Source organism: Apis mellifera, linkage group LG7, assembly GCF_003254395.2.
Source record: "Apis mellifera strain DH4 linkage group LG7, Amel_HAv3.1, whole genome shotgun sequence".
Lineage (NCBI taxonomy): Eukaryota > Metazoa > Arthropoda > Insecta > Hymenoptera > Apidae > Apis > Apis mellifera.
Genome location: NC_037644.1, coordinates 3481041 through 3496912, shown reverse-complemented (window position 1 = coordinate 3496912; position 15872 = coordinate 3481041). Strand labels below are relative to the sequence as shown.

The 15872-nt window shown below is 31.8% G+C and overlaps 1 protein-coding gene and 1 long non-coding RNA gene across 4 annotated transcripts in view; one reads left to right on the top strand and one right to left on the bottom strand.

Moving 5' to 3' along the window:
* Positions 1–3540: 3540 nt before the first annotated feature.
* LOC410140 (gamma-aminobutyric acid type B receptor subunit 2) overlaps positions 3541–15872 on the bottom strand; it is a 218919-nt gene continuing 206587 nt past the window's right edge. The window contains exons 3-20 of one of the 3 annotated variants that reach the window (XR_408888.3): positions 13892–14029; positions 12839–13006; positions 11554–11729; positions 11272–11449; positions 10961–11194; positions 10137–10197; positions 9833–10067; positions 9303–9543; positions 9105–9227; positions 8904–9014; positions 8550–8774; positions 8254–8436; positions 8088–8190; positions 7248–7374; positions 6696–7174; positions 6194–6607; positions 4065–5033; positions 3541–3988 (exon numbers count right to left, since the gene is read on the bottom strand). Coding sequence is in view for 1 of the 3 variants with exons in the window: in XM_006560833.3 (XP_006560896.3) it covers positions 4489–5033; positions 6194–6607; positions 6696–7174; positions 7248–7374; positions 8088–8190; positions 8254–8436; positions 8550–8774; positions 8904–9014; positions 9105–9227; positions 9303–9543; positions 9833–10067; positions 10137–10197; positions 10961–11194; positions 11272–11449; positions 11554–11729; positions 12839–13006; positions 13892–14029 (3741 nt within the window). In the remaining 2 variants the exon portion in view is untranslated. Of the gene's footprint in view, positions 5034–6193; positions 6608–6695; positions 7175–7247; positions 7375–8087; positions 8191–8253; positions 8437–8549; positions 8775–8903; positions 9015–9104; positions 9228–9302; positions 9544–9832; positions 10068–10136; positions 10198–10960; positions 11195–11271; positions 11450–11553; positions 11730–12838; positions 13007–13891; positions 14030–15872 lie in introns of all 3 variants that reach the window. The other 2 variants (XR_408889.3, XM_006560833.3) reach the window with 2 other exon arrangements.
* On the top strand, positions 11285–12012 carry LOC107964743. Its single transcript, XR_001703724.2, has 3 exons — positions 11285–11400; positions 11643–11779; positions 11857–12012. It is a non-coding gene; the product is annotated as an uncharacterized LOC107964743 (long non-coding RNA).

Below are 15872 nucleotides of genomic sequence, written 5' to 3'. Positions count from 1 at the left end.
CAACGCTGTATAGTAGATAAAGATCGTATCTATAAATTGCAACGACATATATTTATGACACTAATTTATTTGTATTATTTCGTAAAATCCATCGACCGTTCATTCCTTAATCTTTATATTTTTATTTCTATTCATATTTATTGCTATATATCATATTTATATTCACTATGAATAATCTTAGTGCGTGGCAATAAAAATTCAGAGAATATAACAAAACTTTTATATTGATTATATAAATCATTTATAAATTTTACTCAAAGATAAATATCTTCTTCTCATCCTTCTAATTTGCCTTATACAGTTTTTCTTGAAACTGATAATTCAATTTGTCGAATAGATTTTTGTATAAAAATTGAAAATATGTAAAAAAGAAAACATATGATATAGTTGAATGGTCCAAGTAAATATTAAATATTGAACTACAATTTTGATGTAATATATATATCATGAATATATATAGGTCATTCTTGGATGAAAATAATAGAATTTTCATTTTCTCAAAATTAACATAATAACATTTATTATTCAAATTTTATAATTAATCTGTCTAATCTCTAAAAATATGTCTTATTTAATAATGTAGAAAAAGATCAAAACAGTTAATATTTTTTTCTTACAAAATTTGATACAATTATATGAAAAATGGAACAAAATGAATAATATATAACATATAAAAAATGATCAATGAGGTTTTAATAAAAATTTTTCATGATGTTTGTCTACATTTAAATTCAACTGTAAAAATTGTTTATCATATTCGATTTAAAAATAGATAAAAAATATGGATTTTTACTATATTATATATATATATATATAAAAATATTCCAAAGGAAACAATTTTTTTTTTAAATTTTTATCAACTTTATTGTATTATCCTTCTCCTATGAAATGGAATTTAATTTATTATTATAGAATTTTTTTGCTGGGATATTATTTTTAATTTTTTATTTATTATTTATTTTTAATTACAATATTAAGAAAGTTTATGAAGATTTTGATTATTTTTTTCAAGTATATGATTGAATGAAAATGTGTTCTTATAATTATAAAATATAATTCTTCGAACATCAAGATAAAATATTTTTTAATAAATTTTTATTCGTATGCATTAAATTTTAATTTCGACAAAAAAAATTTTATGGTGATAATAAATTTGATTCTATATAAAGAATTTTTAATAAAGAAGTAATATATAATAGTTAAAAAAAATAATTAAAATAAATTTTTTAAAAGAATGTTTTCGTATATAAAATAACAAAAATCAATATTTTTCTTCCATTTATTCCCTAAAATCGAATGTGATAGGCAATTTTTACGACAGTTTTATTTTAATTCAGATTCAACGCATAAAAATACATAAAAAATCATTACATTCTCAAATAAAAAAAAATTCATTAATCTCTTTTTTTTATATATATACATCATTTTATTATACTAAATTTCCTCATAAACAAATCAAATTTATAGAACAAAATATTAATCATCTTCTATACTTCTATACTATCTGTTAAACAAGAATATTTTATATTGAAATTTATATAAAATATTGGGATAAATTGCATTAATTAATCTCGAGAAACAAATTATAGTATATGCTATCATTTTGCATTGAGATTGTATATACAAGTATTAACAAGGTGATAAGAGAAAGCAATTGAGTGCAATTGAATCATGTCGTTAATTGAATAATTCAGTATCAAATAATTGGTTTATTTAAATTGAATTTATTTTCTATTAACAAGTTTTATTAGTTACTATACTTTGTGAATAATGCAAAGTGACTTTGATATTATTCGTTGAATTCATGCTTCTTACTTATATTTCATATTTCGAATGATTTATGTTCTAATGGAAATTAATCTCGTTTATATCTCGCATTCCGTTTGATAGATTATCATTTTTTAATGTACACAATATATAATTTTGTATTTCATATTAAACGAAAAAGCAGTATTTATTTATATATATATTTTTAAAAATATATATTATGAAAGATATGAAAGATAATATATATATATATATATACTGCAATTATTATATCTTTATCCAAGATATCTAAGATAAAATGAAATAATTTTATAATTTTGTTTGATGGAATAACGAAAAAAGATTTTTTTAAGGAAATGTAACTTGAATGTCAAATGGTAGAACAAGTGAATCAACTTTATTGATAAAATTTAATATAATTGACTTGTTATTATCGACTCGCACTTATTATTTTAAATTATCGAAATATTTGAACGTTATTAGTTTCGATGTTGTGTGTGCCACGAACTCGATAAACGAATGAACGAATTGTTGAATTGCGTATATTACATCACATGTAACGAGAATGATATAATAATAATATATATTTTAAAAAAGAAAGAAAAAAAAAAGAGTTGTACGAGTTGTGCTTGTAAATAAGCCTTAAGAACGTATCTTTGAAAGTATGAAGCGGGTATAATTCGTATTACATAACAAATGGCTATTTTTACCTGTAAACATGACATTTATTTTGATAGTTATATACAAGACTCGCGTAACCACACAATGAAAATCTTTTGTGACGAGCATTAGGCTCTCAGAGAATACGCTTTTTTTTTTCAAATATCCGGACGCTTTTTGACTTTTTTGTTTTGTCATAGGCTGTTCGAGATTTTCGTTAAAAAAAAAAAATAAATGCAACGAATAGAAGGGAATACAAATACAAAGAGGAAACAAAAAATGGAGAAGGAGAGATAAGGAAAGGTAGAGCGAGCGGAAGGAAGAGGGCGGGAGGAAGTGAGAAAAGAAACGTGCGAAACGAAAAGAAAATATTGTATTTCATCGATTCTCTTTACCAAGCATGCGAATCGCATCTAAAACTCGTCCCCGTGCCAAGTTTCTCCATCGAAGTATAATATTTCGTTAATAAAAAGACGCCGACTGTATTTATCGTGAAAAAGCGAATAACAATAAAGAAGAAAAATTATTTTAAAAGCCGCTTATCGTAAAGAACACTTACCGTATGCTTCATTTTTTACTTAATTGTTCTTTCGTTAATGTATCTTGAGCTGCTTTGGAAATCGATAACAATCAATTTAGAATTAATTTCGGTATTACAGTAGTAAGAAGTTTGTTAAATATTTGATTTAGTGTATGACGCAAACAACACTTTTACTTGCTTGATAGAAATGAACATGTTCTCAACGTTTTTTTTCATTTTATTTTCTTTTATTCCTTTTTGTTATTTTTTTTTTCTTTTTTCTTTTTTTTAAATCCTTTTTCTTTCCTCTTTTCTTCTTAAGAAGAGACTTAAGAGATATAACGTAAAAAAAAGTTGTCCCCCTCGAATGCGAGAGAAAATTCTATAAAATGTTTCGAATCTTTTGACTCGTATATCTATCTTTTGAATTTGCTAAACAGCGATTGTACGAATTTTGCACGCTATAAAATTATTTAAAACGATTACGCACGCTTACAATGATTAGAGTTAGATTAGACGCATACGCTAACATTCTTTCCTACGTTCGTTTCAATATTGGCTATCTTTCTTTTATCCGATCGATAATTTTTTCCTTTTTTTTTTTTTTTGTTATGACAAACATGTGTATAACAAACTTGCTTTTTTTTTTGAATAATTTCTTATAAAAAACCGAGATTCCACGTTCCAGAATGATGAGTCATCGCGATTATGTCAATCTTTCTTTCACGGACGCGAAAGCGTGTCGTGTTCGTGTTAACGTTTATACGACTTTTCATCATCGAGACCGAGAATCGAGATGGGGAAACGAAAAATCATAAAAATTGGAAGAGAAAAGTGTGTTAAAGTGAGCACAGACGCCGTAGAATTCTGCTAATAGAACGTTTTCCTAGAATGCCGCGAACGGCTATTTTTGATTGGTTAAACCGAGGAGTTAAAAGAGATTCTATTCTCGAGCGTCGAACAGAGGCCGGTATCCTCTCGTTTAATCTCGTTGATAACGTCTCCTTCTCCGTCCATAAGTCCAGCGGACACTTGCTAAATCTAAACATAACGTTTATTAAAATATAGATTTATAACATCTTTCAAATGTAATAATTATAATTTACTTTTCTCTTACAATAAACGATTAATAAATTGTCAACTTCATTCTGCAATTACAACGTTCATTTCATTCCTATCCTAAATCGTACTAATTTTAAGTATTCGGTGACTTATGGACACGGAAATGTACATACATTTACATATATCGAAAGAGCAGCGCTGCTGCTGCTGCTTCTTCCAACGTTCTTTCGCGAGAGTATCGCAAAGATAGGCAGGCTCGAGAAAGGAACGGTGATTGCTCTTGTAAAATATCATTTGTCTCGGCCGATACATTGGCGAACACGTTTCACGATAGATGTCGCGCTTGAAGGCCGTAAAGAGGGAGAGAGAAAGAGAAAGAGAGAGAAAGAAATGTAAGGGAAGGATGGGAGAGGAGTGTTCAAAGAAAGAGATAGAACGAGATCGCCAGATGAAAATTGAAATTAATCGTTGGAAGATCGTTAAAGGTATTCAACGATGTCACATTTGATAGATATATTCGGGCAGCTGGCTACGCTGGCGCCGTAGCCGGCCCTCGAGGAACTTTTGTGCCTCTCGGTGAGTAGTTTTTGAAAGATCGGCAATATCGCTAGATCGAGTAATTCGCCGTCCGACACGGCGCTATACATTTTAGAAACATTTGCCGCGGAACCACCAACAACGTCTGAACTACTGCCGGTCACTGAGCTGGCTGTTCCCGGGCCATTCGCACTTCCTGCCACACCGCCGCTACTTGGCCCAGTGCCGCCACCACCACCACGTGGATTCGCGCTTGCGAATTTATTATTGTGTATAGTGGCAACATTTGGTGTGCTTTGCACGTATTCCAAACGAGCCTGTTGTCGGAGTTTAGACTCGGTATGTCTACACTCTCGTATCCGACGTGTGGCACGATGAGGACATTCGATCATCGCGTGTCCTTCACTTCGAAGCCGAGGACACTTTTCTCGCGACCTTTCAGACACCGATCGTTGAATAATCGTCGACATTGATTCCTCGTATTTCTCTGTAAATATAATAGAATTGTATATAATTAAAATGAGTAATATAAAGAAGATCGGAGAAATTGCATGGAAACGTATAATACAATATAATAAGGAAATGATTTCTACTATGTTTATTATTTTTTTTTGATATTATGATTGCATGTTGTTAAAAAATTATTAGTTTATCGAAAAATTAACTATATCAATTTATTACGTTATCTATTTGCAATAATATTTTTTTTATGCATAAGTAATTTAATTTAGGAAGAAAATTGAAAATAAAATGAGCATTTCGGACTAATTAATTTAGAAAATTTCTATATGTTTTAATAATTTAAACTTTATATTTAAATTTATAAATATATTATAATTTATTAATTCAATTACAAAATTTTTAATTTGTTATTCGAATGTAAAAGAAAGATAATTAATATTTTATAAAAATATGATTTTCTTGACATTATATTATTATTAAAATAAATTATTAATAATATTTTTTTAATTGATTATATCTATAATCAAGATAAACAAAAGAAAAATATTTACTTTATGAACAATTGAATTTTATTTATGTAATGATTTATTTATATACTTTTAATTTTAAAAAGTAAGTAAACAGTGAAGTATACTGTAATATTTATAATGTATGTATATATATATATATATATATATATATATATATATATATATACATTGAATATTTTATATTCAGCAATTTTATCGTTTTTATAAAATACATATTAGCTTGTTTTAAAATTATAAAATATATCATCTATTAAATAATATAACAAATGATTAAAGATTCAATATAATAACAATTGAAATATTTTAATAGTTTTTTATATTAATCAATTAATCAATGATTTTGATTTTGAATTATAATTTTACTAGATGATATATATAGATGATATAAAAGAGTATTAATATAGAAAAACAAAATTGACTTTCTTATGATCTCTAGCTGATTATCAATCAAAAATTTGATCTGATATGATTTTCTTAACATCAATAAACAAATCAAAAGATAACTTATTTTAGATATCTTATCTTATTTATATCTTATTAAACAGAATAAGACTTATAATCATATCTTCTCCACATGATTTATTAAAAACCAAAAATTGAAGAATTGCTATCAATCTCGATCTTCCTTAAAAAAAAAGAGGAAATTACCACTTACCGGTATCTGAATAACTTGCATTAACCATCGCAGGTACACTCGGAGAACTCGCATTTTGAGAATCGTAATGTTTTTTATGTCTCCGTGGAGGAGGCGGAGTTTCCGCCGAACCATTCAATATAGCGCGATGTCCTCGTCCACCGTGTTTCTCACAACGGTATCCAGTACCTGAGAATAATGCTCGTCGATGGCCGCATTCACCAATTATATAAGACTTATCAAAACCAGAGTTAAGAGAGAACTCGGTGGCCTCTGATTTGGAGACGTTCTCGGTCGAAATATAACTGATGCAATTGACTGGTACGCTGGTTCTCCGAGTTTGAAACAACTCGTGATGGGAATGAGCCATTCCGTTGCTCTTCACCGACGATCTTCTCTTTAATGATTGATGAGCGGATGCATTTGTCGCCGAAACTAAAATGAAACCAGCAATAAATATAGCGGAAAATGAGAATTTGAAATTGGAAAAATTAAGAGAAGAAATAGTTGTATATCATCTCACCGGAATGTCGATGCTTGGGAACGAATTGCGAGGGAGGTGGTAGAATCGCTTGTTCGAGGTAGTTCTGTTCATGAAGTTCACCGAATGAGACGTTCTTTGTCGGCGGAGGTGTCGGGAGCCTGGATCTACGATCGTCTTTGCTTCTGATCAACTTTCCATGCCTGGGAATTTCGGTCTCTTCGAGGATGATGGCGTCACCCTCCTCGACGATCTCCGGTATGAATTCAACGTTCGTTTTACCGGTGTCCGATCGCGAGTCCGGACTTCTCTCGGCAAGAAGAGGTTCACTCTCTTTTCCAAGTATGGAGGAACGACTTCTTCTATGGCCGGAATCGTCTGTCGTGTGTTTCAAAACCGAAGGCAGAGGCGAGGACGAAAAATCAGCGGTTCCTTTCGTGGTTTCTTGGGTTTGTGGGACCAGAGGTGTTCGTTCGCTGTCGATCGCGATCGCCGGTAATTTCGAGAACGACGTCTTTTTCCTGGAAGGAAATGCGTTATTTTGATGCGTTTTCGAATCGAATGCAAATATTTTATATAAGATACTACACGTACTTGCTAATCGGTTGTTCGGTCGCGATTGTGCTCGCATAATCGACGCCTTCTGGTTGAGAGATGGTAGTTGAATTCAGGCTGCACATTGATATGGAAATGTCCGTTGTCTCTGTCGCAAGGGACAAACCTGCAATGAGATAATAAAAAGTATGAGAATGGAATAATACTTTTATTTACAAGAAATCTGCAAATTCAAAAAATTTGGAAACTTTGAGAATATGTAAAAAGTATATAAAAAAAATATATATTGCGAAATTTTTGTTTGCTGAAATTTCAAATTCACTCTAAGAGAGCAAAATTCAAATTATTTTTCGTGATTTTATGAGAATTATTTAATAAAAAATTATTTATATTTAATTAGAAGAGTTATAAACAAAAAATTATAATTTCGTTTTTAATTTATTATTTATGGAAAATTAATAATTTCAATAATTATAACACCATGAAGAAACAAATATTTTTTTTTTTATTACAAATATAAGCTTTGAATCTTATTGTATGTATGATATGTATTACAATCTTCTTTTAATATTTATTAATAAGATAACTTAGAATATTGAAACAGATTTAAAAAAATACGATAAAAAAATTCTTTTTCCAAATTATTTCTCTTTTGAATTAAAATTGTGCCATCAATTTTTTTTAGAAATATTATAAAAAGCAAAGAAAAAATTTTATACAGCTTAAAATATTTATAAAAGTCACATTTTTATCAGAATATTGTGATTTAAAATATAATAAAACTATATGACTCAAATATAGTAGAACGTGTAAATATATAAATGAGAAAAACAATATTAAATATTTGCATTACAATCTTATAAAATGAGATTATTCTACCTTCTTTTTTCACCATTGTTGCTTCCTGCCTCGGAACTGTTAACCTATCCATTGCTTCCTGTGTATTCGATGTGGTTTGATCATCGAGCCTCCGTAGAAACATCTACAATTGATCCGTTTGTTCAATACGATTCGTTCATCATTCACACGTTTCTCAATCATTTACCTGAAGTTCCGAATCTTTTTCCAATAATTGTTTACGAAATTTTTGATTCGCTAACGTAGCTTCCTTTAGACGTTCCTCCAATTCGCTAACGCTCGAGTCCCTTCGCGTTTTCGACACTGGCCTAAGCGTTGCTCTAATTCGTTTGTCTATCGTACCTTGGGGATTTCTTCGCAATTCTATCAGCTAACATGGGAAAACGATTCGTTAATTTTTATTTTCGCGGACGGAAATGGCGATAAAAACGACAAAAAAAACGATAGAAAGCGGGGCATAGAATTTTCATTTGAGAAGAGTACCTTTGGTACGAAAACCAAGCACAAGGTGGCGGTGCTGCAGAATATTATAAATATCGCCAACATAATAAACATGGCGTCTTGTTTGTCAGCCAATACGAAGCTAATAGCAGCTCCGGTAACACACATGATCACAACGTTATATACGCTCATTCCGACGTATTTGCTATCGTTTAACGCCGGAATGCTAACATGCCTTGTTTCCCATGCCAAAAAGGCGCCGAATATCTGGAATATGAAGAAAGTCAACGCGTGAAAAATCGCTTTAGATCGCTACGAACTTTTTACTCTCGTCGCTTGAAAAAGTTTGGTATATTGGTGTCGTCGTTGTCTCTCGAATCGATCGACATTACCTACCATTAAAAGACCTTTATATGCGTATATACACCCTAAATAAATGGTCATTCGGTTACTTTGACAGTACTCGTTTTCCGGTATTATGATGATATCTTCGCTGGAAGGATGAGGCTGAAACGAGAGAAGAGAATGCGCGACTTGATTCATGCGTTTCGCATTTTTTTTTTTATAATCATGTTCGATCGATATAAATGCGCTTACATAAGGTTCCATTTGTTTCGTTTCCCGGTAAAATGGATCCGCAACCTGCCAGGTCGTCATAATACCCAAATCAATAAACAATAATACACCGACCACCATGAACAATTGGTAATCTTTTATCACCTAAACAAAAGACGGATGTCGCAACAACATAATGGATGGATAGAAACGATGGATAGGCAATGATAGGCGACTTACCTTCTTGTTCAATTTAACGTCGGTAAATATCGAGTGTACTCGCCATGTTTTCGAGAACATGGAACCAAAAGCCAAGGAGAAACCAGCCATCAATAGCCATGCTCTGGCGGTGCAAATGTAGGGAAATGCCGTTTCACTGGACAGCTGCGAATCTAACCCAAGGAAAATTACACTGCTGTAGGTCAGCATGCATCCGACGATAATGAGGTTGTTTAAATGCGGCGATGACATTTTTATGTATCTGAAACGTCGAAGATGATCGAACGTCGGCCATGAGAAGGGAAATAGAATATCCCGATTTGCACGGGTAAAAAAAAGTTTATCTTCACTCTACACTACGAGCACATTCTTTCTTTTATCCGTACATCTATTACATAATATTACGTCTCGCTTCGTCTCGTTTCGACACGATCCGATTTGTCTCGCGTCACGTCACATATCCGACGAATCGCATCGAACAGAACGAATCCGCGATGAAATTGACGAGAAAGGAGAAAAACGAAAGGATTATCCCCGTGGATCTTAATCACCTTTGATTTCTGTACTTGATATTGATGACGAGAAAAATAGCCGCCATGGTGATGCCCACGCTGGCCGCGGAAGTGAGCACAGCATAGATCGTAATATTTACGGTCGAATGCTCGATGATGTGAAGAGTTCGATCTTTGGGCGGTGATTTTCCCTTCCAGATTAAAGGCTCGCCCTTGTTCAAATCTAAAATGTCTGTCACGCCGTCGTACTCACCGACTTTTACCTCTCTGTCGCCTGTGATAGAACAAAAGGTAATGTAGGAATCTCGAAAATTAGATCGACAGCGTCGCGTTGTATACTCACCTTGAAACTGTTTCAAAAGAATATACGCTTTCCTTTCGTTATCATAGAAACGCACAGGACCCTAGAAAATCATATCATATAGTGTCGTTCACTTTGATTCGCGCGTTCTATATTTTTCTTAATTTCTTTCAACAACTTATTATAATTTTTATATAAGTGACTAATTTACGCTTTCCTTTCGTTATCATAGAAACGCGCAGGACCCTAGAAAATCATATCATATAGTGTCGTTCACTTTGATTCGCGCGTTCAATATTTTTCTTAATTTCTTTCAACAACGGTTATTTTAATTCTTATTTTAATTCTTCTATAAGTGATTAATTTTTATTTTTCGATGATGTATTTCGATGTAAAGTAGAATTAAAAGACGTTATTCAAATGTTTTTTCTTCGCAGTGGATTATTTACTCTTAACATTTAAATATTGCGATAAAAAGGTACATTTTTATTTATTAACAAATATGGTTTTACATTTAATTGTTTTAACATAAATTGCGTAATTTGTCTTGTTTATTATTACTAGAATAATGTTACTAGAATAAATAATATATTTATATACTATTATACGCTCTATCTTATCGACTTAAGCTTACAAACTGTATCTGATATAGATTATAGTAAAAATAATACGAAATAATAAAAATATTTACATTTGATGAAATTTATGATAAAATTAAGTTTCAAAAGTATAATAGAACATAAGATTCAATGGTGTGTTAAAACTCTCAGCATTATTTATAAAATATAAATATATCCAATAGTATTAATTGTTAGATTATACAATCTTTGAAAAAGTTAACTTTTCTTTGTCACAGAAGTACATACCGTGACACCTTCGAAGCTTGTGTTTCTCAGAGCTTCGAGAAAAAGCTTCTCCCAAAGCTCGTCTCTGTATCTGAAATCTGACATGGTCTGATTGCGACGGTAGTGTGTTATCCTGCTCGCGACGCGTTGTATAGCTAGAGCCACTGCCCATATACCGTCGTACGAATATCCGTGAAATCTCGAATACTCTTTGCCTCGTCTCGAGTCATACTCGACCCGGTATTGTTCGGTCGTCTAAAAAAAGCGAGAATGAGAAATACACGATGGAGGACACGACCAAATCTCGAACAAGCTCATTCTCAAGTACTCACTATTCCAGCTATAGTCTTCCTCTTCTCCGTTGTGATTGGCAACAAGTCTGTCAATATGGCACCGTGCAATGCCTCCACCAAATCAGCGGAATTGCATTCCTCGTCGGGATGGAGCCACCATTCTTCCGTGTAAGTACCCATGATCACCCATTGATATTTTCTCCCGAACATATCGAATCTGAAAGGTTATTATTGGGAAGATGAATGGAACGAGATTACGATCCTCTTGGTTCGGCATCGAACGATAAAGAAAAATTTTTTTTAATCGTGCAAAAGCGTTACTTGTGCGCCTCGCAGAATATCCGCCTGGCCCATGTTTCGTTAAAGTTGCCCAAAATTATTCTAACGTCCTTCTCCTTTAATTTTTCCAGCGCTGTGGTCACCTCGGTGGCGAAGCTTTGCGTCTCTACCACTTCCATGCTATTGCTATCGAGATCGGCGACCAATCGATTATGTGCCTGCACGTGAACGTAATGAATAAAACGCATTATCGATAAGGCAAATATATGTAATTCCGTGTCGATGAGTTATAGATATTTGTTCATTTTTCATAGAAAATATACACGAGATATTTTTACATTTCAGAGAGAAGAAAAGAAGGAAAAAAGTTTCGTCGTATTTAACGCATGGTACGAGAATTGGAACAAATTTATAAATTTTCCTCGTCGATGTCCTGCTTTCTTAATTCTTTATTAGCAACTATTGAAATAATAAATTCAATGATTTATTAAAAATATAGTATGGAATAAACGTTAGCAGAAAAATATTAAGGAAAAGCTCGTAACATTGACATTTTAAATTAATTAAATTTATCGTTATAACTTTCTTTTGAAACTATAATTTTGAAGAAAACTAATTTATTTAAAACTAAAATGAGCGTTCTCGTGAAGCAATATAGAACGCACATGCGTGTGCAAAATAATATATATAAAAACATGTTCAAAGTAATACACGTATTTAGGGAGTAAAATTAATCTCCATTTAAATTCTATTTTCTTTATGTTTATAAAATATGAATATTGCATAAACTTTTGCATACTTAGAATGAGATTGGTAGAATGAAATTATTAATTCGTTAAAAAAACCATTTTTTCAATTTTAACATATAAAATACCATGTACCATTTAGCTGAGTAAGTCGGCACTCGTGCACAAAAAATATAGAGTTTAACGAGATAAGCTAACCTATACAAACATATAATCATGCGCATTCTTCTATCCTTTGCGTTTTATAATTCTTTGTAGAAATACGATAATAAAAATAAAAAACATACAAATAGTTTTCAAGTTCATCAATTAAATATCAATTTACGCTGTAAGAGATTAATATTTTAACGAAATAATTTAAATATTGTTCAAAAATTAAATTAATTCGATCAAAGATTATTAAAAAAAAAAACACTTGCATTGCATTTTTTTTCTAAATAAATAAACATAATTTCGAAGTGAAACGAAAATGCTATAAAATTAAAAAAACTATATATATATATTACACGATATAATTCAAAGCGTTGATAGCCGATTCGTGTGTCATTCCATTATATTTCGATAAAATTTCAAATACTCACCAGAGCGTATCGCGGCTCGTTTTGATAAATGGTTCCGACGCGAGTCCAATTGAAGTGCAATAAAAGCGCCACGCGGGGAGCGTTGAACGCGTTCTCAGAAGGCACCACCCTAAAGAAATTTGGGAAGCTATCGCTTGTAAACATCGGGTGTGTGTCCGCGTAGCTAAGCTGCAACAAAGATCGATTCAATAATCGAGGAAAACGAGTCCTCTCTTTATCCTCTTTGTAATCGTGAGAATAGAAAAAAGGACGATTTCAATGATTTTGATACAAACGTGCAAACGTAAATATAATATGTGGTGCAGTAAATAAAATGTAAATTTTTGAGATATTTTCAAAGAAAATTGGTCTTCATTCTTTCATTCATATTTTCTAAAAAGAGGTTTGATTACATTGAATTGTGCAACTGTTTAATTTTTGCGTAATATTTTTTTATGAATATTCATTCATAATTTCTAAAGTTATTCGATTTAAATAGTATACTTTGTATAATTAAGCGTGATCTCATTTTTCTCTTAATATCATGTAATAATATTTCATTCAAAAAAGCAACAAAAAAAAAAAGAAAGGATCGTAACATATTTCATTCGCAAATACGGGTTCACGGTGATAAATAAAAGATATTACTATTTTTGTATATTTTTCTTTTTATAATTTTTTTTCAGAACATACACGAAGAAAATATGATAATAAAACAAAAACAACTCTTCGTTTCGTTATTCCAAGATAAAAAAAAAAAAAAAAGAATATTCGCAACTATTTGTAAAAAAAGTCTTACACTTGTACTAAAACATAAATAATCTAACTCTGATAAATTTATCATTTGAAAAATTCCAAATGTTTCGATAAGACATTTTAATAATAACGCTTCATTTTAAAATTTCTAATATTACGTCTACGGAGATATTTCATAATTCGCGAGGTTAAAATTTCGACACGATGTCAGGGCCAATCGTGGACGCGAAACGAATCCGAATCTCCCCTCCTTGCGGCGACTCTTCTCTTCCGTATCCCGCAATACTTTGCGTATTACTTATTACATTTCACACTTACCTGCGTGAGACGCCAATGCTTCGACGCTTTAGCGATGGGATCAGTGACGTGCGTGCAAGCTGCGCCGAATAGCATCACTTTGTGCGGCCCGCTGTGCATCATATCGAAGAATGCCTTCACGCCAACGGCGGCGTTGCACTGGAACAAAATCGAACGAGTAAACGAATAAAAATCGGGTGAAAACATCGGCTTTGATCGCATGAATCAAGTCGCGCTTGCAGTCGAGTTACGCCTCGTGGAACAAAAGGACGTCCCTACGTCCAGTTTTATTTATTTATTTTTTTTTTCCTCTTTTTTCCTCTTTTTTTTCTTTTTTCGATCGGTCAACGCGCAAACACATGCAGTGCATCTAAGCGCACACAACCATTCAGAGGTGGCGCCCACTTTCTTCGGCCCTATTTTCCCTCCTCCCGTGTCTTCCCTTCTCTCTATTTTTATTTTCGCGGTAGCCGGATATATGCAACCGTATTTGCATAGTGTGAACGTGCCCGCGTATATTTTACGACCGAGAAACGTCAGGAGCAGCCTCCCCCTCCTCCTTCGGTAACAAATGTGTCAAAGTGAAGTTTCCTTCGTTCGCTCCTTCATCGAGGATGCTCGAAGACAAGCTACTTACGCGGAAGAAGTGTGAGGAGAGGGGATTCGAGGCCGAGGACGAGTGCACGGAAAGGGAACAGGAACAAACGTGGTATCCGATTGCTGGTTGAGAATGTGAGGTGTTAGAGTGGAATGGAAGGAAAAAAATAAAATTGTTACTTGATTTCGAGACTTAAAACGATGAATTATTATTCAAGAAATTTATTACGAAAAGTAAGGTTTTGTTTCTTCTTACGAGTCAATAACGTAGAAATTTTCTTCTACGTTTTTACCTTTTATCGGTAATTAGTAATGAGAGAAATGCCTTGTATGTAAGAATCGTTTCAGAGATGATTTTAGTATACGAAAACAGTTAAAGAATTCACATGTAAAGATATCTTATTTAGCTTTATTTTTGGCTTAAGTGAAATTAAGCAGATAGAATTTTAATTAAGCGGCTATACGTTGGCCGTGATACGTGTCTCATTATACGAGTTGCGGAATATCGATTTCAGATGCCGTTCATCGATATGGGAATACGTATATCTGTTTGTAGCGAGTAATGCCCGATGCTAATAGAGTGTATAGACCACTTTATGCAGCGATTTTGATGTTGCAATAATTCTTTCGATAAAGGGAAGTAGTTGAACTATGTAATTCCATCCAATTATTCAGTACAAATAGAATCTTGTGATTAAATTCCTATGATAACTTCCTCTTTTAATGTATTATGGAAAAGATTAGATATACGTATATGAAAAACTATTTATATTAATTATATTAATTATATTAATCAAAAAATGCACATTTAATATTGATTTATATGATATTAACAATATGACATTACACTAAATTTTGAAGTTTCTTTTATTTTTCTACATTTTTAATATTTTTGATAAATTTTTATGTTCTTGACAAATATCGAAGGAGCAATTTTACTTCATGTTCTGCCATTTTGAAATATTTATTGTCAACATCTTATACTTTATTCTTGTAATATAGAAAAGGTAGATAAGCTAAGCGTTGTCATGGATACATACACATATAGATAACGTTAAATATATAGTAGCGAAAAATTTTTATTAATAACTAGTGCGAAATTAACAGCTAAAATTTTATATTTTAAGTTTTCTTTTTTCTCCTCTTCTTCTCTCTCTCTCTCTTTTTCTTTCTTCTCAAAATTTTCAGTACAATAATTCACTACGATAGTTGAATTATACCATACATATTTTATCTCAAAGTATTGTTAACGTGTGGAATGGAACAAAGACTCCCTATATTATGGGATAAAAAATAAAATTCAAAAGAACTTTAAAAGAACTTGTATGGAGGTATATACGTATGTATATATATATATACGATATCCTTGAAAAAGTGGAAATATCGTGTTTTACCTTTGCGTTTC